General features: G+C 42.9%; 1 protein-coding gene across 4 annotated transcripts in view; it reads right to left on the bottom strand.

The window, feature by feature from the left end:
- Positions 1 to 25,634, bottom strand: part of TBC1D1 (TBC1 domain family member 1) — a 244,551-nt gene that overhangs the window by 71,403 nt on the left and 147,514 nt on the right. For 3 of the 4 annotated variants that reach the window (XM_064366284.1, XM_064366294.1, XM_021675650.2), the window contains 5 exons: positions 24,387 to 24,473; positions 19,729 to 20,009; positions 17,584 to 17,745; positions 16,537 to 16,656; positions 15,411 to 15,550 (listed from right to left, as the gene is read on the bottom strand). In XM_064366284.1, coding sequence (XP_064222354.1) covers positions 15,411 to 15,550; positions 16,537 to 16,656; positions 17,584 to 17,745; positions 19,729 to 20,009; positions 24,387 to 24,473 — 790 coding nt within the window. The remainder of the gene's footprint in view (positions 1 to 15,410; positions 15,551 to 16,536; positions 16,657 to 17,583; positions 17,746 to 19,728; positions 20,010 to 24,386; positions 24,474 to 25,634) is intronic. The other variant, XM_064366292.1, reaches the window with a different exon arrangement.

The following is a 25,634-nucleotide window of genomic DNA, read 5'->3' as shown; positions in this document are numbered from 1 at the left end:
CAAACATTCTCCAGCAAAAGCACCTGAACAGGAAACAAACCAAACCATAATACTTTTCCGTGAAAAACCTCTCATTTGCTCAAGTATAAAATTCATAGTTTGGTACTACGATTCATTTTCAGAATTACATCGGATCATAATTACCATGTTCCAACTTTGGTAAATAACATTTAAAATCTCGTTAGTACTCATACTGCAAATATTTTCATTTATAAAGAAGTGATAAATCTACTTGGAAAAAGTTCACTTAGAAGCAGTTTAATGCATCCTTTAGCTTTATCTCAGGATGTTGCAAAGTCGAGAGCTCCCTGAATGTGCCATCAGCTGTAACCCTGGACCCCGAGCTCCCCTCCTGGGGGGCATGCATAGCTTTCCACATCCAGGAGATATCTGCTCTTTCATTCAAATACATGGAGGCCTGGTGCAGTGGCTCAATCTGTAATCCCGGCATGTTGGGAGGCTGAAGCAGGAGGATTGCTTTAGCCCAGGAGTTCAAGACCAGCCTGGGTAACATGGTGAGACCCCCTTCTCTACAAAAACTGTAAAAATTTAGCAGGGTGCGGTGGTGCACACCTGCGGTCCCAGACACTTAGGAGGCTGAGGCAGGGGACTGCTGGAGCCCAAGAGGTCGAGGCTGCAGTGAGCCATGATTGCACTGTTACACTCCAGCCTGGGTGACAGGGCAAGACCCTTTCACAAACAAACAAATAAATAAATGCAAATAACAGAAACCACTCAACTAGGAAGACTCTAATTCTGCCAAAAAAAAAAAAAAAAAAAAAAAATTAGGATTGCTAATAATGCCCCAAATGTATGCTTTATCAGCAAGAGTTAACATTTAATTCTAGAGTACTTCCAACATAAGATACATTCCTTCACTCTATCACAGCCCATCACTGTACAAGCACTAATTTAAGTGAGCAAACCCATCAAAACTCTTGATAATTTATTCATAAAACTGGCAACGGTTCACTACTGTGATTAAGAGACTAGATGTGGAGCTAAATAGAATAATTTGAATTCTGGCTATGTGAACCAAGAGCTGTGAGAGAAATTGGTGTGTCATTCAATCTTTCTGGCCTCATCTCTTAAAAGATGGGCAGTAAGGGCTGGGCGTGATGACTCACGCCTATACTCCCAGCACTTTGGGAGGCTGAGGTGAATAGACCACCTGAGGTCAGGAGTTCAAGACCAGCCTGACCAACAAGGCAAAACCCAGTCTCCACTAAAAAAAATACAAAAAATTAGCTGGGCATGGTGGCGGGTGCCTGTAATCCCAGCTACTCAGGAGGCTGAAGCATGAGAATAGCTTGAACCCAGGAGGTGGAGGTTGCAGTGAGCCAAGATCACGCCACTGCACTCCAGCCTGGTGGATAGAGTGAGACTATCTCAATTAAAAAAAAAAAAAAAAAAAAAAAAAAAAGGTGGTAATACCTATGGGACTCATCTAATTGTGTAAACGTGAAAACATGAAATGCTTCACACATAATTACAATGGCTCTTATTAATATCCGATTTGTTTCATTGCAAAGAAAACAGGCTTCCTTGGCTGTTTCATCCTCTGCCATAGAACACACTTCTTGTTTTCAATGTGTTGTTCATTTTCCTAACAATCACTCAGGACTTTTTTGGAATTTTTATCAGAATAGGAGGTCCCCATGCTTATCAGCTGCTGCGGCTTGAGGCTCCAACTAAGAGAATTCATCTCCAGTATCACACATTTGGGGGTGTGGCCCGGCAATTGGTGTTTCTACAAGTCCTCTAGGGGATTCTGGGGCACAGTCTGCAAACAGCTGGCAGAAATGTAGCTATAGGTCAGGCACAGTGGCTCACACCTGTAATCCCAGCACTTGGGGAGGCCAAGGCAGGTGGATCACCTGAAGCCAGGAGTTTGAGACCAGCCTGGCCAACATGGCGAAACTCCATCTCTACTAAAAAAAAATACAAAAAATTAGCCAGGTGCGGTGGCAGGTTGCCTGTAAACCCAGCTATTCAGGAGGCTGAGGCAGGAGAATCACTTGAACCCAGGAGGCAGAGGTTGCAATGAGCCAAGATCGTGCCCCTGCCCTCCAGCCTGAGTGACAAAGCAAGGCTCCTTCTCAAAACAAGAAAGAAAGAAATGTAGCTCTGTGCAAATGCTACCAGCCTGTGGCCCTCTGGCTGCCTCCCAGCTGCAGGGTCCCTGATGGAGACATCCTGGAGACTTGGCTCCCCCAGCCTTCCCACGCACTCATGAGGGCAGTGCCAGAATCCAGGGCATCCTCCCTTTTAGGCTCAGCAGAAGAAAGGCAAACACGGCAGCCACAGGAAAGCCTGGGGTTGGCAAGACCAGATTTTTCCCACCCCTGCTGGCTTAACCATCCAGTGGGCGGAATCACAGGTGAGGCCCCCCAACCAGAGGAGGAGGTTTCACACCAGCTCACATGTAAAGGCTTCCTTAACATTCATCCACACAAAAACACACACATCAATGTTCACAGTGGGATTATTCATAACAGCTAAAAGGTGGAAACAATCCAAATAGCTCTTGACTGGTAAATGGATCGACCATATGTGATATCTCTATACAATGGAATATTAACCAGCCACTAAAAAAGAATGAACTACTGGTATATATTACGACCTGATGAATTTTGAAAACATTATGCTAAATCAAATAAGCCTGACACAAAAGACCACATATTATATGAGTGCACTCAGATGAAGGCCTTAGAATAGGCACATCTATAGAGGCAGAAAGTAGATTACGGCTGTCTATGGTTAGAGGTGGACAGCAGCAGATTGGAAAGTGACAACTCCAGGTTTTTCTTTCTACGAGGACAAAAAATGTTTCAAAATTAGATTGTGGTGGGTCGGGCGTGTGGCTCATGCCTATAATCCCAACACTTTGAGAGGCTGAGGTAGGTGGATCACTTGAGGCCAGGAGTTGGAGACCAGTCTGGCCAACATGATGAAACCCTGTCTCTAGTAAAAATACAAAAATTAGCCAGGTGTGGTGGGGCATGCCTGTCATCTCAGCTACTTGGGTCACTGAGCCATGAGAATCACTTGAACCCAGGAGATGGAAGTTGCAATGAGCCAAGATCACACCACTGCACTCCAGCCTAGGTGACAGAGCAAGACTCCATCTTAAAAAAAAAAGAAAAAGAAAAAAGAAAAAATTAGATTGTGGTGATGGTCGTACAACTCTGTGAATATACCAAAAAATAACCCAACAACACTGAATTGTCCGTTTTAAATGAATGAACTGTACAGGATGTGAGTTATATCTCAATAAAGCTGTTTTTTAAATAAAACAAACCTATCCTGACAAAAAACTCTCTCCTCAAAGCTGATACAACCAACCCTTCCTTCCCTTGTGGGATTGACTGTTCACTGAAGCAGACAGTAGGGTATGCAGAGGACCAGGGACCAGGATGAGGTGAACAGGCACCCAGGGTGTAACCTTTAGGAGATGCTCACTCTCAAGGTCCTGGAAGTTCAGTATCCACACCTGCAGGGCCCTGAAGGTGGATGCCTCCTTACATTTTGCACCCTGGACACCTGCTGGCCTCACCCTAGTCCCAGCCCTGATTTTGAGGCTGCTCACGTTCAGATATGTCCACAAATTCTATCCCCCTGGAAATATTTTCAAACTACTTGTCATTCACTTGCTTTAAACTCTTTAGAGGTTCACTGATATAGATTAAAGTTCAAAGGTGAACAGATCAAGAGCATCCACTTGGGACATTCTCCTGCAGGGACACAGGCATACACTCACTCTAGAGTTAGATGAGCTGCTGTCAGATACGAGCTGGGTCAGCTGGTATCAGAACAGGAGGGCATGGATTCAAATCCAGGCCATCTGACTCTAGCATCTCAGCATCCAAGCCCTCAGCCCTCTGCCCCTCAGCCCTCCTACCAAGCAGCAGTGGCTCAGGTGCTATCTTGTGTCACCAACAACCTTAGTTCCAGCCCCCATGCAAGGTTAACCACTGGCTGTTTAAATGCCAGCGGTTCAATAAGAAAGCTCAGTCAGTGTTAACTCACAATTGTTAACAGACACAAAAATAGCAAGTAGACGTAAAAGCTTGCCATTCGCTGTGACTTCTCTGACTTTTGAAATGACAAGTCAAGCAGCACAATGGGGTGTTGCGGAGGGATGGGGAGGTGATCAAGTAGCTTTAACCATAGAAATCCATGAACCATCAGATTCTTGGACTGCAATATTTTATCTTGAACCTGGTTTTGGTTCACCACAGAAAAGCAAAGTTATACAGAAAGTAAATTAAGAACAATCTTAAAAATCCACGTATCCAAGATGGCTGATGATTAGCAGCTCGGGCACGTACCTCCCAGTGAAAGCGCAAAGAACGAGAGGACGCCACACTTTCAGACGAATATTAGTTGCTCACGGACCAGGAGATTCCCAGTGGAGGAGCTCCACGGGTCGCCAGGGCGACTCTTGTGGCCGGCGTGGCGGTTTTGCTGGTGCCTTAGCACACCAGTTCTTGGTGCAGAGTCCGGAGATTCCCGGGCAGAAAAGCACCATCAATCTTAACACCGCTGTTTTGGCCGGCTCAGTGGATTGCTCAGATTTCGGCGCAGGGAATCAACAAGTTGGACGTCAGAGACCCAGTTGGAAAGTCGGTAATTATAAAGACGACAGACAGACAAATATATAATGAAGGGAAGAAACCAGCGTAAAAAGGTAGAGAATACTCAAAATCAGAATGCCTCTCCCTCTACAGGGGATTGCAATTCCTCATCAGTAACGGAACAAGGCTTAATAGATTACATGTGTGTTCCAATAACAGAAGCAGGTTTCAAAACGTGGGTGATAAGAAACTTCTGTGAATTAAAAGAACTTGTTCTAACCCAATGCAAAGAAACTAAGAACCTTGAAAAAAGGTTTGACGAAATGTTAACGAGAATGGACAATTTAGAGAAGAATATAAGTGAATTGATGGAGCTGAAAAACACAACACGAGAACTTCGCGAAGCATGCACAAGTTTAAACAGTCGAATTGATCAAGCAGAAGGAAAGATATCAGAAGTCGAGGACCAGCTCAGTGAAATGAAACGAGAAGACAAGAATGCAGAAAAAAGGATGAAAAGGAATGAGCAAAGTCTCCAGGAAATATGGGACTATGTGAAAAGACCTAATTTACGTTTGATAGGTGTACCTGAATGTGATGAAGAGAATGAATCCAAGTTGGAAAATACTCTTCAGGATATCATTCAGGAAAATTTTCCCAACCTGGCAAGGCAGGGTAATAGTCAACTCCAGGTAATACAGAGAACACCACAAAGATATTCTTCAAGAAGACCAACCCCAAGGCACATAATCGCCAGATTTATTAGGGTTGAAATGAAGGAGAAAATACTAAGGGCAGCCAGAGAGAAAGGTCAGGTTACCCATAAAGGGAAACCTATCAGACTTACAGCAGATCTCTCAGCAGAAACCCTACAAGCCAGAAAAGAGTGGGGACCAATATTTAACATCCTTAAAGAAAAGAACTTTCAACCCAGAATTTCCTATCCAGCCAAACTAAGCTTTATGAGTGAAGGAAAAATTAAATCTTTTGCGAACAAACAAGTACTTAGAGAGTTCACCACCACCAGGCCTGCTCTACAAGAGCTTCTGAAAGAAGCACTATACATATAAAGGAACAACCAATATCAGCCTTTCCAAAAATATATCAAAAAGCAAAGAACTTTAACACAATAAAAAATTTACATCAACTAATGGGCAAAACAGCCAGCTAGCATCAAACGCCGGTATTAAACTTATATATATTTTAATTGGATAAAAAGCCAAAACCCATCGGTATGCTACATCCGGGCCCATCTTACATGCAACAATACACAAAGACTCAGAGAGAAGGAGGAAGATTTACCAATCAAACAGAGAGTAAAAATAAACCAATAAACAAAAAGCAGGAGATGCAATTCTCGCCTCTGATAAAGTAGACTTTAAAGCAACAAAGATCAAAAGAGGCGAGGAATGACATTACATAATGGCAAAAGGATCAATGCAACAAGAAGAGCTAACGATTCTATAGATCAACGAGATAGAAAATTAACAAGGATATTCAGAACTTGAACTCAGACCCGGAACAAGTAAACTTAATAAACATTTATAGAACTCTCCACTTCAAATACACAAAACATACATTACCACCTCACACCTATTCCAAAGGTGACTATATAATTGGAAGTAAATCACTCCTCAGCAATCGCATAGCATTTCATAGGTTTAAATTAAATATTGGTTGGCTGTTTGTTTGTTATCTTCTTCCCTTATTCCTTCCTGACTACATCATTAAGTATAATTATCAGTATAAAAGAGGTTTTCAATACCCATTACTAAATTGCATTCTAGCCTGGGCAAGAAATCAATACTCCCATTCTCTCTCCCTCTTTCTTTTCCTTCTCCCTCCTCCCCATTCTGTCTCTCTCTTTCTCTTCCTTTTTCCTCCTTCCTATTTTCCTCTCTTTCTCTTTAAAAAAAAAAAAAAAAATCCACGTGTCTCTGCCAACTGAAGACAATTTTTTTCTTGTTTTCCCCATGCCCTAAAACCCTGTAGGAAAAAAAAAATCCAGATTTCAGAAAGTAGCTCTCCATTCAAATAAGTTGCAAATGAGCAAGGAACATAAATATTGTAACAAGATCAAAAACACAAACACACACACACACACACAAAAAGCACATTTTTCTGGGATTCAAAAGAAACAAGGGCCATCAAGATGCAGGGAGCAACACTGCCACCAAGTGGTGACAGCTTCTCAAGTCATCCTCTGAGGTCTCAACGTGGCAGCAATCAGAATCCTGAGGAGTCTAAAAAAAAAGAAAAGAATTCATGGCCAGGCCCCAACCCCACTCTCACTGACAGGGAGGGAGGCAGCCAGCAGGGCATGTCTGGCCCGTGTTTTAAAAATCTCCCAGGTGCTTTTGGTGCACAGATGTCACTACACTTACATTTGCCAGCAAAGTTTCACCTGCAGTTATTCCACTTATATTATCCATTAAAATTTCCTGCTGGTATGTAAATTATTGAAAACTATACAACACATATAAATCATAGCCATGCTTCAAATCAGTTTCTAAGTTTTTCACAATAATATAAATTGGTCATCATAAAGATTCAGATTATACACTTCAGTTTAGACATTACTGTATTACTGCTTACATCTAAATTTATATCTAATATCTAATCCACTAGACTTAATATTATAAATTAGGAACATTGACACAGCTACAGCCACAAGACAAAAAAAAAAACCTTTGAACTTAAGTTTCACTGGACTATTTGCTTATACAATGGGTTTCAAATCAATAAATCATTCTTATCTATATTAGTTTGTTTGGTTTTCTTGTGTGTTTTTTTTTTTTTTTACAAAACATGTAGAATCTGAAAGCTTCTATTGTTGGCGAAGTGTACAATGTAATCTGAAATGCTTAAAGGAAAAGTATAAGACTATGTTTAAAAGAAAGTAGCTGGATGTGGTGGTGGGTGCCTGTAGTCCCAGCGACTCGGGAGGCTGAGGCAGGAGAATCGCTTGAACCTGGGAGGCGGAGGTTGCAGTGAGCCGAGAGCACATGATCTCACTCCAGCCTGAGCAACAAGAGTGAAACTCCGTCTTAAAAAAAAAAAAAGACTAAGTTTAATATTGCTCCCTGGCACATAGAGGTAAATAAAATGATTTTTCCCCATTTCAAAGTTGAGAGTTGCCTTAAAAATTGTTTCTTAACAAGGGATTATCTTTCGCATAATCACCCAGAGGGAAAATTATGGAGATTATGTAATACCAGATATCTAGTCAGAAGCTGATTTTCAGCATTTTTTTTTTGTAGGCTTGACAATCAGGTTAGAGCACAAAGCTGAGAAAACAAACACCCACAGTGTGCCTCCTGTGCTCCCTAAGAGATAAGGCCTCCCTAGAAAACAAAAGGGCAGGCAAGGGGCAAAGCACCATACATTTGGGTCCATCTGGCACATGGTCAGATTTTTCCTTAAACCTTACCATGTTTTTTAATCACTGCATTTTCCCCACCACATGCACTCTTTGCTTCTTCAGACAGCACAACTCTTCTCAAAAAACATCCCTGTTTTTTGACTCAGACTTATTTGAGACTTGGGAGACTCCTGGAGTCCATCTCTGGAGACCCAGGGCAGCCTTACAGAAAGGCCTAACCTAGGATGCACTAAAGACCTGGACGGGATTTCCCACAGTCGTTTATTCTAAGCCTGCCTACTCACAGTAAACCTGAAACGTCAGCCTCACTGGGGAGCTTGTTAGACATTCAGAACCCAACCTGACCTGCTGCAACAGAGTCTGCCTTTTAACAATTTCCAGAGGACTCCAAGCACATGAAATTTGTGAAACACTGCTTTAAGCCATGATCTGAAGAAAGCCTCTTAATCAACAGCTGTGGTCAGGTGTTCATCTGATGGATAAGACTGCCTCTATCTCCTTTACCTTCAGTACAGGCCAATGGTGGGGATCCACAGGGAGGTTCTGAAAATGAGAGAGGGCTGTCACACAGACATAAGCATCCTTAACCTCTACTCAGAGGACAAATATGTCTCTCTCAAGAACAGACAGTTCTTAAAAGAAGACATTCATGAAGCCAACAAACATGAACAAAAAAGCTCAACATCACTGATCATTAGAGAAATGCAAATCAAAACCACAATGAGATGTCATCTCACACCAGTTAGAATGGTAACTACTAAAAAGTCAAGAAACAACAGAACCTGATGAGGTTGTGGGAGAAATAAGAATGCTTTTCACACTGTTGGTGGAAATGTAAATTCGTTCAACCATTGTGGAAGATGGTGTGGTGATTCCTTAAAGATCTAGAACCAGAAACACCATTTAACCCAGCAATCCTAGTACTGGGTATATACCCAAAGGAATATAAATCATCCTGTGAGAGATAAATGCACGCATATGTTCACTGCAGTACTATTCACAATAGCAAAGACTTGGAATCAGCCCAAATGCCCATAAATGACAGACTGGATAAAGAAAATATGGTACATATATACCATGGAATACTATGCAGCCATAAAAAGGAATGAGATCATGTCCTTTGCAGGGACATGGATGAAGCTGAAAGCCATTATCCTCAGCAAACTAACGCAGGAACAGAAAACCAAACACCACATGTTCTCGCTCATGGTGGGAGCTGAACCATGAGAACAAATGGACACAGGGAGGGGAACAACAAACACTAGAGCCTGTCAGGGGGTGGGGTGGGGGGAGGGAGAGCATTAGGAAAAATAACTTAATACCTGGTGATGCGTTGATAGGTGCAGCAAACCATTATGGCACACATTTACCTATGTAACAAACCTGCACATCCTACACATGTACCCTGGAACTAAAAATTAAAAACAAAAGAATAAAAAATACAATATCCAAAAAACCCGTATGTCTGCCCTCAGCTATGCTCTACAAATGCCGTTTGAAACACACCCAACCTGCAGCAGCTTTGTCACGATGTAACAGCACTCCGCTAACACCACCCTCTGCCTAGTGTATAGTTACCAAGAATGAATGGCCCTTCCACATACTCAGCGTCACACAGAGCTTTCACCCTAAGAACACACAGCACCAAGAAGAGAGAATGCGCTTTCTGTGGTTTCTGAGGCACAGCCACAAGTGACCGCCACAAACGTAAAACATCACTGAAGCCATTTGCTTTACCTTTAAACAGGCAGCTTTTAGGATTCTATTTCACAATCTATCTTTACTACAAAAGCATTTGCCTTGCCAAGTCTTCAAGTAGAAATCACTAATTTTCTATTTATCTTACTGTTTCCCTTCAATGTAGCACCTGCTGTACACCTGATCTACTTACTATCTCAGAAGCAGAGACCCTCTGAGGTTCAGAACTAAAACCAGCCCTCTTCGACTTTGCTAACTTAAAGCTGTAATTCTGGTCACTGTTGAATTTTAAAAGGAAAAAAAAAAAGTCTGGGATTTGGGAATATTTGTCCTGGAGCTACTAGATATATCCAAGCAAATTTCTAAATATAAGTTAACTTCCTACCTACCTCAGATAGGCTTCCAAAATATAAAATTCAGATTCTTGCAACTTATTATTTCATGGGGATTTTGTGTATAGAAAATAGTCAAGGCTGGGCACAGTGGCTCACGCCTGGAATCCCAGCACTTTGGGAGGCCAAGGCGGGCGGACTGCCTGAGGTCAGGAGTTCGAGACCAGTCTGGCCAACACGGTGAAACCCCGTCTCTACTAAAAATACAAAATAATTAGCCGGGTGTGGGGGCATGGTAGCGTGCACCTGTAATCTCAGCTACTTGGGAGGCTGAGGCAGGGAAATTGCTTGAACCAGGGAGGCGGAGGTTGCAGTGAGCCAAGATTGCGCCACTGCACTCCAGCCTAGGCGACAGAGTGAAACTCCATCTCAAAAAAAAAAAAGAGAGAGAGAGAGAAAACAGACACATATCCCTGAGTAAACAAGAGGTAGACTCATTTTGTCTGAGACAATTATGCCCATTAGACTATTAGAGATTAGACTCCCTCACCACCTCTATTCACTGTGCCTGACTTTATAATTTCCTTCTCTTTTTACACTGTATTTAGTTGGAGCCACATTCCTTACTCACTTAACACCATTCTCTCAAGGTTTTTTTTTTTAGTCCACCTATAAAAATTAGAATCTCCAAATTACAGAAAATGTCTATTTTTCCTTCACTGTAGCATTATCCCTATTACAAACACCACGGTTTTTATTTTACTGTTGGTTTGTTGTACTAGCATCTTCCAAGAGCGATGACATGGATGGAACTGTATCAAAACCCTGCCTCACTTTTTTACCTGGAAGAAAGGTTGCGAGATTTCCTGTCAACTGAAATGTGCACTGCCAGAATATAAACGCAAAACAGGCAGTCATTCTGAGCACCTGAAACAGGTGTTAAAAGGAACTGTTAAGATCGATTTCTTATGAGCACACTTGTATGTCTTTCATGGCAAAGTCAGAGCGGGAATGTAGTGAGTCCGCCGGCTGCAGGCTCAGCTGCCGGTGGCTCAGTCGCCCAAGCAAAGCAGGAACGGAGTCTTCGAACGGCCTCTGGCAGTGCACGCTCCACTGGATACGGTTGTGACCTCCAGGGAAAGAAATCCCAGAGCTCTAAACTGTCTTTGGATGTGATGTCTCTCAGCTGAAGGGAACATACGGAGACCTGCTGGTGTGGGTCGAAGTGGTCACAGACCACAGTGGAGGGCTCTGGCATCGTGCACCCTAAGGACGGGGAAGAGATGGTGGAAGAGGGCAAAGATGCCTGATTTGTCCCTTCAGACAGGAATCAGTCTGCCGTCCACACTCCAGTCCTATTGCTAACTATTAGGGAGGTGGTAAGGGTGGAAGGGGGCGGGAGAGATTGACTGAAGACAAATCCATACATTAAAATGCCCAGAAACATGTTTTCCATTCAGTGTTGGTGGCTGGCCAACAGGGAGATGTGTGGATACACTGAGAGTCTATGTCCAACATGGATGCCTACAGGGAGCCTCCTGTGGGAAGGGGGAAGCACAGGCAGATCCACCTCCAGAGGGTCCAGCAGGGCCTCTCTGGCTACAGCCCAGTGCTGTGTGCAGTTCAGAGCATGAGCTCTGGAGCTCACACCCATGAGCTCAGGTCCTGCCTCTGGCTCCCATTAACTCCCTGGTTTGGGAAAAGTGACTTAAGCCACTCCCAGGCTCCACTCACCCACCTGTAAGATGGGCTTCATAAAAATGTCAACTTTCATATGGCTGACTAGTAATAAAGGGAAATAATTCATGTAAAGCACTTGTGAGAGTATAAAAAGAGCATAATAGGTGATTATTGTTATATTAATTCTGCCTTAGCCAGCCTTTCATTCTCGTCTTTCTTTTGCATATACAGAACCTTTAAACAATATAATTCAGAAATTCAACCAGCATTTCTTAGTTCTGAAAAGAGAAAGGAAATAATATGTGCCTATAGAGAAAGAGGAGGCATGTGGAAGGAGTTGAGAAATCACCCATCACTAAGTCTGCAAGAATCTGAGCCACTGACTTCCCTGCCTTTAGCAGCCTATAGGAGGTGGGTGATGAACCTGTGAACATGTGTTACATAAGGGGAAGGTGCTATGGGAGGGTCAGGATACAGGGCAAGGGGAGGGAGGGAGTCACAGGGATACCAAGGGAGAGCATTCCGGGAGGAGGGAATGGCCTGTGCGAGGGCTCAGGTGGGACACAAGGGTGAGTTCGTGGTTGGTGTGGCACAAGCCAGAGGGGCTAAAGGCGGACATGTACCGTGATCTCTGCCTAGCGCTGACGGGGGTCGCTAGGACAGCTTCCTGCAGGAGATTGGGTGGTGGGGCACAGGATGGAGAGGAGCTGAATTGTTTGGGGACTGATGAATCGGGGTGATTACAGCCTAGGAACAGGAGGAGCAGCATCTATGCCAGGCCCTGTTCTGTTTGGTGCTTTTAGCCATTACTTAAAGGTAAAAAGTCCATGTTTATCCACTTGGCAGACAAATACATACAACTTACTGGTCACCAGAATCAAGACTCAAAACAATCGCAAGAGGACTGCCCAAAACTAACAAATACTTTATAGGTACGAATTACTTGAGGGAAAAAGGCTTCTCAAGTATAGACATGATTTTTTGTTTTTTTTCCCCCAGAGACAGGGTCTTTGCCGTCCAGGCTGGAATGCAGGGGTATGATCACAGCTCACTATAACCTCAAACTCCTGGGCTCAGGTAATCCTCCCACCTCAAGTCTCCCAAGTAGCTAGAACTACAGCTTCATACAACCATGCTCAGCTAATTTTTACTTTTTGTAGAGACAGGAACTCACTATGTTGCCAAGGGTGGCCTTGAACTCCTGGCCTCCAGGGGATCCCCCTGCCTTGGCCTCCCAAAGCACTGAGATTACAGGCATGGGCCACTGTGCCCAGCCAGGAATCAGTCCAGATTTAAATAACAGTTCATACCCAAAAGGACAAGATACAATAAGAGCCAAGAATGTGAGTTAATCACTTAAAGCAGAAACAGATCATGAAAGTCATTCTGTTACAGAGCAGAGGCAGCTCAATGGAAGGAGCGACACACTCCCAGAGCCAGAAGCCAAGGGAACACCAAATTCAGCTCAGGCTCCACGAAGGGCAGAGGCTCTTCGGGGACAGGACTTGGACTAGTGGGTCCCCAACAGTGAGGGCAACTCCCCTGGAGAAGAGAGTTAAAGGAGGCAGCAGTGTTCATGGTGCTCTGTCATCTGAAGGGCAGGAAACAGAAGCAAACACATTCTGTGTGGCTTCAGAGACCAGAGAAGAAGCCAAGGGTGAAGGACAGGGAGGCAGGATCTCACTCCATCTATGAATGCTCACTTGAAAACTTGGAACTGTTCTAAGATGGAATAAGCAGTCATCCTAACACATCCTGGCCACTGCACAAAGCATTTCCAAGCAGACATTTCCAAGCAACCATACCCCGTGAGGCATGGCCACTGCAACACCAGGGCGCTTTTTATTAAACACCGAAACTCGGGTTCTGGCGCCCTTGTTCTATTGTTTTAGACATGAATCAGCTTCGTTCCTCCTCCAGGGCCTCCCTCTGGTGGCTCTGGTTCCCACTGCCCCACTCCATACCCTCTAACAGGGTACTACAGGGCCTGGGAGGAAGAGCCCTGTTCTGCGGCAGGCAGGCCTCTCTGCCAGACAGAGGAAGAGAGATGCAGTCATCCCGGCCATCCAGCTCACAGTGGCAGCAAGAGAAATCAAACCCTGGCCAGGTTCAGCAGCTCCACCGAGGGGCCACCCACGGCAGGAAGGTGCTGGTGAGTGGCAGCTCCATGGTGCCCCCACATGGAAGGGCTGATGCAAAAGAAGCAACAGGCCAGGCTCACCAGAGGGACCTCCACAGCATAGGAGGCGATATTGCTCTGGAAATGTTTTCTTTCCAGTACTATGAATTTTGAACCCTTTAAAAAATGTATTCAGTAATGATATCACGTTCCCTTGTCGCAGTGTGGCAACAGGCATAATTAATCCCAGGTCATAGGTGGTAACGGTAGACAGCTTATTCTCATTCACAGCTCCTAAGGGGAAGAGCTGGGATTCAAATGCAGACTCCAAAGCCCAAGCTTATGTTACAGCAGATAGATAGTCAGACATGAGCAGGGCAGGAGAGGGCCCCTCCCAGATACACACCAGCAATGTCAGGCGACCATCAGGTGATGGTCAGGCAGTTGTTAACTGTTTCTTAAAGTAGTAATTGGTCACAGTCGGCAATTAGGAAGGGCTGTCTCCCGGTAGATAGAAAACACCTGAAACTGGTGAGCAGCAGCTTCCCAATAAGATCTCAGGAGCTGGGAGAGTGGGCTCAAGCACGTGCATTAAAAACCACCATGGGCCAGGTGTGGTGGCTCACCCCTGTAATCCCAGCACTTTGGGAAGCCGAGGCAGGCAGATCACGAGGTCAGGAGTTCGAGGCCAGCCTGACCAACATGGTGAAACTTCATCTCTTCTAAAAACACAAAAATTAGCCGGGCATGATAGCATACCCCTATAATTCCAACTACTTGTGAGGCTGAGGCAGAAGAATCGCCTGAACCCAGGAGGCAGAGGTTGCAGTGAGCCAAGATCATGCCACTGCACTCCAGCCTGGGTGACAGAGCAAGACTCCATCTGAAAAAAAAAAAAAAAAAGAGACACGATGGCAGAGTTTAACTGGTACATGACATTCCTCTGGGAATGCGAGGCTGGTAAGGGAAGAACGCCTCAAGTGAGCATGTGTACAATGCCAGTAAACACCCTGCGCATGCTCCCCTCCTGAGCGCTGGCAGGCCACTGCACATGCGGACACCCCACCCCAGGGGAAGACTCAGGGGAGATGGAACGCAAGACCCCGGAAGTATGCCACCTATAAAACCCCAGGTCAAAAGGCCAAATCACACACTTGACCTCTCAAGTTGCCCACTTGAGAATCTTCCAAGTGTACTTTACTTCCTCTCATTCCTGCTCTGAAGCTTTTAATAAACACTCACTCCTGCTCTCAAACTTGCCTCAGTCTCTCCTTTTGCCTTATGTCCCTTGGTCAAATTCTTTCTTCTTAGGAGGCAAGACATGAGGTTGCTGCAGACCTGTGTGGATTCACTGCTGGTAACACTGCAATCACTCGGAACATCAGAGCTCGGCTCCTATTTATGGAGGGGTTGCCCCAAATGAGCCCCAAATTCCTTCCCTAAGAAATGTAGGGTAACCTCCAAATTCCCTCCCCAGTTACCTTTGTGACTGCGTCAGACCTACCAACACCGAAGAGGCCAGCTCTCTGCTCTCTTACCAGTATGATGGGGCTCCCAGGGTCCTCTGTGAGCTGGATGTTTGCATACCCTCTTTGAAGTTTCATTTCAGGTATGGGCCTTACCTTCATATCTGCTGGGAGAATCACATGCCTTCTGCGGGGTGGCTACTCGGAGGAATATCTGCTGCCTCCAAGAATGCCTCCGGGTCTTCACGGGGGTCCCACCAGAATCATCAAGATGGTTTGCTTTGGATTCAAAGTCCCTAAAATTACAAGATGATTGATTTATGACTAGTGGGGAGGAATTAATGGGATTTTGTCAGCTTAACTTTTTTTAAACACAGCATAAATTATCAACTCTCTTTTTATAAACAAACAATTAGATAATTACAGAAGTTATATCAAGCTCATAGTGGGTCATCATTCCTAAAGAACTGCTTTCTTACAAGATTCTTTTCATGAAAAGAAAGATTACATGCCCTTAAATGATTTCCATTATAATAGAGATTAGGAAACATGTTCCACATATCATAGCTTCCAATTGGGCCTCTCTTGGTGCCAGTTTGAAAAAAAAGAGAAACTGCCTAAAGGGGGAAAGCGGGGACGATGCCAAGGGGTCCCACTCTGCCCTACTCTGTACATGGGAATATCATCTGTTCAGCACTGGCCCAAGTCTCCAAGGATTCCCACAAAAAATGAAAAAAGCTGCAATTTAATTACACAGAACCAGCAAGGCAGTAACTATGCAGTCACTTGATGATGATGATTGTTTTAATGTGTGTATTTTTAAAACTACAAAATATAATTATCAATATACAAACACAATCATAATTTTTTTTTCTATTCACAGGACAACCTGAGAAGGCCCTTCTAATTTATACCCAAGTCATGTACCTGTAACTAAGCAATCCCCTCAACTTACAGATCAGACATCCTGAACAGATTCAACAAACCTGATTTGGGACAGCTATATGCTCACTACCCAGAAACACTGGTCTCAGAGACCTGGCGAAGACTTTTCTTAAGATAACAACACTGAAATAAACTAATCCTCATCAAAACTGGAGAACAGGTTGGTTGTACATTTTTTAAAAATTACATTCAGTAAGAAAAAGGTATAAGAAAGAAGACACAACAGATTTAGCTGAAATGATTTAAATGGCAAAACAGCAGTTAAAACACCCTTGTATATCTAATGATATTCAACATTAATAACACCCAGGCGTGATATATCTAAATTAAGCCCTACCTTTTTGTGTTCATAAAGTCAGAGGTGTTATTTTCATCTACAGGAGCCAGAAATTTTAGAAAATTTGGCACAGAGGAAGAAGAATGAAGTTTTTTCCGCAGGACATTACGGTAGGAGATGCTAAGAGTTTGGTTGAAAAAAGAGTTTAGGATAAAGAAACATAAAAACACAAAGTATAAAATATAACATTTTTGTTCTAATGCTAAGAAAAGTAAACTAGGTAAGAAATTATAAGTAGTTTACGAATGAGATTTAACTTTCATTTTCACCAATAAAATCTGATTTTAAATGAATGAGATCAGTAATTGTTAAAAAAACAAAATCAATCCATTTTCCAAATGACTCCTAAATCAATCAGAAAGCTTTTGATACAGCACAAATTGCAGTGTACATGATCAAACACAAATGTTAATGTGTGTATGTGTATACTCATGTATGTAAGTGTCCACCAGGGCAAGGAAATTTGAAAATAAGTATATAAAAAACTATTTGCAGTGGGGTGCAGTGGCTGACATCTGTAATCCCAGTACTTTGGGAGACCGAGGTAGGCAGATCACTTGAGGTCAGGAGTTTGAGACCAGCCTGGCCAACATGGTGAGACCCCCATCTCTACAAAAAAATACAAATATTAGCCAGGCATGGTGGTGCATGCCTGTAGTCCCAGCTCCTCGGGAGGCTGAGCAAGGAGAACTGCTTGAACCCGAGAGGCAGAGGCCGAAGTGAGCCGAGATTGTGCCACTGCACTCTAGCCTGGGGGACAGTGTGAGACTGTCTCAAAAACAAAAACAAACACGAACCAAGGTGCCATTAAGATCTGTTTTCATAATAATTTTAAGTAATCAATAGTAAAATTAACTTGGTTCAAATGACAGCTGAAAAGACGAAATATAGACAGACACACACACACACACACACACACACACACACACACACACACACAGTGGCTCTGCTTCCTGCGTGGACACTCCCCCCATTCAGCACACCCTTGTCAGTGTGAACTCCCCAGCAAGACAGACAACAGCGAACTTGCCACGTGAGTGTGCTCACCTCTTTGGCACAGCATTCCCACTTTGTTCTCCACTGGAATTATGTTTTAGGTACTTAAAAAAGTTTGGCGAGGAGGCAGAGGGGTTAAGACGAGGTGGAGGAGCAGGAGCTGAAGACTGACCTGGGCGGCACTTAGACTCGCCCGCAGGTGAAGGATCCACACTAAACAGCAATCAGAGAAAGCACGGGGCGTTAGCGGGAGAGGGGGTGCTGTCATGGACACGGAGCAAACAGACAGAAGGAGCACAACTGCCTTGGTCTCGCTGTTCCAACAACACTATCAGAGTGGAGGACTTCTCCCACTCGTCTTCCTCATCTCTGCTCTCTCTATGGCAAAGGGAGTTGTCAGTAAAAAACAGAGAATATCAAGGGCCATTCTGGACCATTTCCCATGGGTTTATGCTCTCAACAATATGTGTCATCCAGGCTGGAGTGCAGTAGCAGGATCATAGCTGACTGTAACCTTGAACTCTTGGCCTCAAGTGACCTCCTACCTCAGCCTCCCAAAGCTCTGGTATTACAGGAGTGAGCCACTTAGCCCAGCAACAATAAGACTTTTTTTCTCTATTTTCCTTTTCAGGAACAGACAGGAAAAAATTGTTAAAGTAAAAACAAAAGCAAAAAAATTCTAACATTAAAAAATACATGTCCCTTTAAAACGAACAATATCCTGTCCTGAATTTCAATGTCTTATTTCCTGTAGATGAATCAGAAAAGAGTCCACAAGAGGGAAAGAAAGCAGAACGGGCCATGCCAGAGAGGCAGACAGACAGGCATCCCCCCATCCGTCTCATTACGGATGTCTGACATCATCCATTATAAAGCTACATTTTTCAGGGAGAAAGGAAAAGTACTGATACTAAGTCCTATCAACTCTGGCTTATGAGAAACAGCAGACTTCACAAGAGAACTAGGACTCTTCAGACGGGAATGCTTCAATGAGCACCGAAAATGCCAAAAACAGAGGAGTGGGCAGGCTATGGTGAGGCAGAACAGAAGCAGTGTACAGACAGGGTGTTAAGAAACACAAGAAACTTACACAGCTACAACCCAATGATGCGTGTCTCGAAAAGCTCGTGTTTATTAAGCAGTACCTTCTGACGTGTGCCCTGCTTGGGGGATCACCACTATCCTGCTGAATTCCAAAGAACTGAGAACTCCTTCCAACGACTGATAGAAAACAAAGCTGAGAGGCTCTGCTCCATCATCTAGGACAGTTAATTCTCCCGCTTCTTTACTCACAGCATTCCCAATACTGCTGTACCCACTCACACTCTCAGTGATCCGTGTGTGAACTACAGGAACACGTAGGTCCTGGGACTTCTGCAGCTGCCAGAGGAAGGCAGCAACTGTCCACAGGTATGACTCTGATTTATATTTATTAGGTGAAGGATTTAAAAAAAATTTTAAAGTTGTTTTTAAAGATAACTCTGTGTCCATTTATAGTCTCTGGCGCACAGAGTTAAATGAATCACTAAGAGACATTTGGAAGGAACAGGGGAAACTTCTGATTACCCTTCTCCATAACCAGACGATTCTAACCGGTCACTGGGGCCCAACTAGTCCACTGAATAAATCTTGTTAGAAGAATCTAGAATTCTTACAGTGAGAGATTTTAGAAAACATCTACTCCAATTCTGTTAGAGAAGTTTAACAAATTTGTCCAGGTCACAATTAGTTCACAGCAGAGCTAGGACCAGAACCCGAGGTACCCCCGTCACCCCATGAGGCCAGCATACCTCTCCTGCTCTGCCTGTAGGGATCACGGCCTCTCCCTCCCACTGTAGCCCTGCTCCAGGGCTTCAGAAGGGGAGACTCATCCGCTTGCCCTCTTGCTCACAGCAGCAAAGTTCCACGGTCGACATCTCTTACTTTGTTTGAGGAGTAATGGCTATACATGTTAGGTACCATTTTTGCTCACTTTCACCTGCTTCCTGACAATACATGTACCCATTGCTTGTATACATACCAGCAGCATCTTGAGTTGGGAATGAACATGGCACTGCTTCCTGTCTTATCTCTTTGAGCCAAGAGTAAAGCCTGACTTAAGTTTCTCTCACTCAATAAACATACCTGGGATGCACATACCTGGCTAGTCCCAGATATGCCCCAGCTATTTATGCAACAGATTTAAACGAATCTTACTTTTGTTCATGAGGCATCTCTGTGCTCACTGAGTGATACCTCATAAGTTTCCTTTGCGAAACCCCTGGGGACCCCCGAGCCGGTTGTGGAGACTCCTGGCATTCCATGGGGAAGTGACTCAGGGTGTTTGCTCGCCTCCTGAAGGCCTGCTGGGGTGACAGAGGAGCTGGCTCTTCTGGGAGATGGCTCTCCGAGTCACTGGACAGGTCCTCTGAGGAGCCGAGGAGCTTGAAGGAGCTCTCAGAGATGGGCAAGGCCTCCTTTTCACACATGGACGGCTCCTGGCAGCAAACACACAGCAGATTAGACACACCATTGGGTATTTGTGGGATTTATACATCGCTAGTTCCAGCGCAGGCAAACATTTCAATATCTAAGTATGTGTTCTGATTACAATGCCATCTAGAGTCCACCATCAAAAGCAGAAGAAAATGAAGGTCCGTTAAATGCCTGCTTCTCAAGGACACGCTGCTGGCTGGCTGGAGAAATGGGGAAAGTGCCCAAGTAGAGGACGGAAGGATATAAGCCACAATCTGTAACGTCCTGGGCAACACCATGAATAGTGCCCTGCCTCTATAAAACAGGACTGTTTACTACAGCCTCTAAGGGGTGTGAGTGCTGGACAGCTTGTCTCCACTGCTTCACCAAGTTCTTTATCTTTGCCACACGTGTTCACTCATGTTAAACCCACATTTTAAGGCTCTCTCTGAATCTGATCTACTGTTGAGATTCAACTTCATCATCTTGAAATTAGAACTATATCAATATTCTTAGAATACGGAAAAATCACTCTGTAGGCATTTATTGCTGAAATTCAGGGGAAATCATTTCTTTCTGCACCTCAATTTCTTCATCTGTAAGAGGGTAAACATTTATCTCACCGGGTTTCAAGAACAAAGCATGATAATACAACCAAAACTACTTTTTATATTGTCAAATGTTATACAAACCTAAGTTACTGTTTTACTAGAGAATAAATAAATCTATTGTATGAGTACTCACACATATGTTGAGAATCATGACAGTATTGTAAAGCTGTTCGCCTTCACAATGTGTGCTTTATCAGGGAATGAACTACTACCACTCACGCAAACTGATGTTTAGCACTGCACCCAGGATGTGGCTAGTGGCCAATATATTTCTATATATTTAAAATATTTTAAAAGAGGAATTGTTGCAGCTTGCCCCATTGAAATTGTTGGAAGGGAAAAAAATAAATCAACATGAACAAACAGGAATGAAAGCATCTAATAGAGGACTGGAGACTCTGAGTTCTACCTGTATCAACATGAACAAACAGGAATGAAAGCATCTAATAGAGGACTGGAGTTTCTGAGTTCTACCTGGATCAACATGAACAAACAGGAATGAAAGCATCTAATAGAGGACTGGAGTTTCTGAGTTCTACCTGGATCAACATGAACAAACAGGAATGAAAGCATCTAATAGTGGACTGGAGACTCTGAGTTCTACCTGTATCAACATGAACAAACAGGAATGAAAGCATCTAATAGAGGACTGGAGACTCTGAGTTCTACCTTTATCAACATGAACAAACAGGAATGAAAGCATCTAATAGAGGACTGGAGACTCTGAGTTCTACCTGGATCAACATGAACAAACAGGAATGAAAGCATCTAATAGTGGACTGGAGACTCTGAGTTCTACCTGTATCAACATGAACAAACAGGAATGAAAGCATCTAATAGAGGACTGGAGACTCTGAGTTCTACCTGTATCAACGTGAACAAACAGGAATGAAAGCATCTAATAGAGGACTGGAGACTGAGTTCTACCTGTATCAACATGAACAAACAGGAATGAAAGCATCTAATAGAGGACTGGAGACTCTGAGTTCTACCTGTATCAACATGAACAAACAGGAATGAAAGCATCTAATAGAGGACTGGAGACTCTGAGTTCTACCTGTATCAACGTGAATAAACAGGAATGAAAGCATCTAACAGTGGACTGGAGACTCTGAGTTCCACCTGTATCAACATGAACAAACAGGAATGAAAGCATCTAATAGAGGACTGGAGACTCTGAGTTCTGCCTGTTCATTTGATACACAGTCGAGTGCCTTTTAGGTAACAGATATTGAGAGTTTTAATTTGAAAAAAAAATGAAATTTGTTTATTAAAGGGAGAAGTTATATACATTTAATTTTATAAGAAATAGGAAAAAATTCCCAACATACTATGAAACGTTGATTACTTTCATAACTGAAGTTTTTCATTCTTCAGGACTCAATACTTGAACATCACAGAACACAGTCTACATCACGCAAACCTGTTGATCTAAATTCTTATTACTATCCCTCCAAATTATATCACAGAGCTAATCCTTAGCTTAATTTGACAATTGAAAGGGCCATTTTCATTTGTCAAATTTCAAGGCTATTTTGGCTTTGTAACTCCTAGGTGATCAATTTGTTAGAACAGATCCAATTACCTCTAATAGAATATCTTTATAGCAGTTTTTCAATTCAAGAGGAATAAAATAAAGATGTAAAGAAGTACACGTAAACATATACAGTATATGCAAGCAGTTTCTGAAAAGTTGCATCTCTCTTCGAATGACTCTAGAAATTGAAATCTTAGACTTTTAAATCCTTAAATTAAAAGAATCTTCACAACTATTGAGTCCTGAAGAATGAATATGTATATATTCCTAGATCTGCATTTTGGAGAAAAATAAAAAGCAAGCAATCAGGCTTGCTGGAAAGTCACCTGAGTGACATGAATCTCTTCGTGGTGTCTTTATTGACATTGGTCTGTCTGGAATGCCTTCTTCTCTGCTCACTTCCATAGGCACAATTCCTATACTAAAATTTAGTCCAAAAGCACCACTGCCCCCTTACCCTTCAAGTTTACCCTGGTTCCACTGACCAAACCTAACTTCTCTTCCCTTTGTTCTCCTGACATTTAAGATACCCATGTCTCTTATTTGTAATGTTTGGGATCCTACCACGCTCTGCTTATGCTGGGGCTGTTTGTGCATCTGTCATCTCTCTCTTCCTAGGTAACTTCCTACACGAAAGCGTTTGTGTGTTGTTCATCTGTATACAACAAATAAACAAATAACCTTTCCACCCTTGCATGAATTGCAGGATAAGATCAGTATGTATTACATGGAAGCTGGACGATGCTATGTTCCACTAGATTTTAACTTAGTAATTCACATTTATGAGACTGCTGTCTAGGTCCTCACTCCCCAGAGTGGGTCTGCAGACTAGGAGCAGCAGCACTGCCTTGGAGCTTATCAGAAATGCAGCATGTCAGGCCTCCCCCCAGGCCTGCTGAACCAGAATCTGCACTTGAACCAGAACCCTATAATGAGGCACCTGAAATTTGAGAAGCACTCATCTAAGGAAGTGTTTCTCAAACTGGGCCCTTTAACACGTTAGTAGGTAGTACAACTGAGTTTGCCATTAGCATTTTAAAAACAAAATGGAGCAAAATATCAGTATGTATTGTATGTTGTTCACAGTAAATACTGTTTCATGAACTGATTTTGTGTATGAATGTGTAGGTATGTGTGTTTGTGAACTACATCACAATGTTAAATGTGCTTCTTACTGTAGGTTAGAAAAATTCTGAAAGCCACGTGTCTAGGAGGGATGGTGGAAGACTGTCAACCATTCCTGTGGTAAGAAGCTGGCCTCCACAAACAACCACTTCTGCATCAGAGAGGCCTCTGGGAGCAGAAGGGAAAGCTGGTCTCCCTAGCACAAAACCCAAACCCACTTTTCGGTAGTTATAAAGTTGAACTGACCAGGTTTAAATATGGTTAAATGTTTGGAAATCAAGTTATTAAAAGAAGGACATAGATACTTGCTTATTTAAATAAAACAGTAATGTTTCATTATAATCACAGAGCCAGCTACAGGATAAAGTTTCAGAAATTTAATTTGCCCAAAAGTCGGGGAGAATGAAAGGGGGTGTGAAGGCTGAAAAATTACCTATTGGGTACAATGTTCACTATTTGGGTAACGGGTACACTAGAAGCCTAATCCCCACCAGTATGCAATATACCCACATAATAAACATGCACATGTACCCCCTAAATCCAAAATAATTTTTTTTAAAAAAGAAAAAATTGATGGATTACATTTATAGATTTGAGTATGCTGAACCAGACTTGCATCCCAGGGATGAAGCCGACTTGATCATGATGGATAAGCTTTTGATGTGCTGTTGGATTCAGTTTGTCAGTATTTTATTGAGGATTTTCACATCAATGTTCATCATGGATATTGGCCTGAAATTTTCTTTTTTAGTTGCGTCTCTGCCAGGTTTTGGTATCAGGATGATGTTGGTCTCATATACTTCTCTAAATTCACAAATCCACTCTTTGAGGTTTTCCCAATATTATTTTTCGATTGGAAAATCGACTTGAGAAAGAAATCCACTGGCTGTATTGTGACAAATTAGATATTAGTTGTCTAAAATTGTGATCTTGTTTCTTGGTTTATGGAATGACCATGTGCTCTTTTACGTTAAACTTTTATGATAGAACTGCATGACCAGCCCTCCACTTGTGCCAAGAAATTTGGAAGCCCCAAATGTTTTATGATTGGAGGTATGTAGATAGGAGATGAGTAGGACCTATGTGTTGGTTTCTTCAGGGTGCCGTATAAAGAGAAATGTGCTTACTTTGCTGGTGTTACTTAATGTGCTCGACACGGAGCTATCCAGATCCACACTGGTGGAGTGTTCTTGCAGACCTCTGGCTTTATTACCCTACATAAAGAAAAGACAGTCGAGTTATGACCCGGAGGCTTTTGCAAAGGCATCAGCTAGAAGCAGGTTGGTCCATTTAAATAAGCTCAGGAAAAATGTATCTACTGAGAAATGCTACTAAGGATACATGTACATTAAAATAATCAACATTTCCATCATTTTTTATATAAATAAAGACACCAACCAAAACGTTCCAAAACAACTGGTGGCTGAGTAATTGGGCAGGGGTGATAGGCAGGAAGACAAGATAATTCATCTATAAGGAAAATCTGGTGAAAAGCCCACTCAGCATCTCCCTCCCCTGGGTCACAAGTCATCATAATGGCCAGCTGCACATCACTCGTACTGCACAACAGTACTCTATTCCTTTGCGAGCTCTCAAATGCAGTCCCTCCCAATGTTGGTTTTGTAAATCAACTGTTTTTCATGATCTCAGAAGTTAATACAGAATTTTCAGAAACATATTCAAAGAAAATATAATTTAACTTTCCTTAATGAAAAAAATAATAAAAATCAGATGTTTCAAAAGAAGTGTGTCATAAAATCAAAAAGAACTATAAGATACTGCACACTCCAGAAAGATGTGAAACTCTGAAGGAAAATCAGATTTGATTTCTCAGATGTGCCATCAAGGCTATTTACACTCATGGGAGGGAGGGGTAATTTCTTAAAGAACTCCCAGACTGGTACACATGTGTACTTTGTTCTTCCTATAGAGCTGTATTTGGCAAATTTTTCCTGTAAAGAGCCAGATAGTAAATATTTTATGCTTTGTGAGGCATATAGTGTCTGTGGCAACTGTTGAACTCTGCAGAAAAGAAGCCTTAGATAACAGGAAAATGAATGGATGCAGCAGTGTTTCGATAAACTTTACAAAAATAGGAGGTGGGGGGAATTTGGCCCATGGGCATGGTTTGCCGACCCCTTCTACACAGCATTTCAGATACCTAACACCAGCAGCTGACAGTAACTGGTTTTTTTAAAGTTACACATACTGATACTAGGGAGAACAGAAGCCACATTAGGTAATGTATCTAATGCAGGCTCTTTATAGGGACTGGCCAACAAATATTCTTTCTGGGGGCAAAAAAGTCCCATGGGATATAATACAAAAGAGTGAGTAATATTTTTTTTAAACCTAGGCCAAGGCCGGGTGTGGTG

Source organism: Aotus nancymaae, unplaced genomic scaffold (genome assembly GCF_030222135.1).
Source record: "Aotus nancymaae isolate 86718 unplaced genomic scaffold, 86718_ANA_hifiasm-v0.15.2.pri h1tg000006l, whole genome shotgun sequence".
Classification (NCBI taxonomy): domain Eukaryota; kingdom Metazoa; phylum Chordata; class Mammalia; order Primates; family Aotidae; genus Aotus; species Aotus nancymaae.
This window is presented reverse-complemented; position numbering and strand designations above follow the sequence as displayed.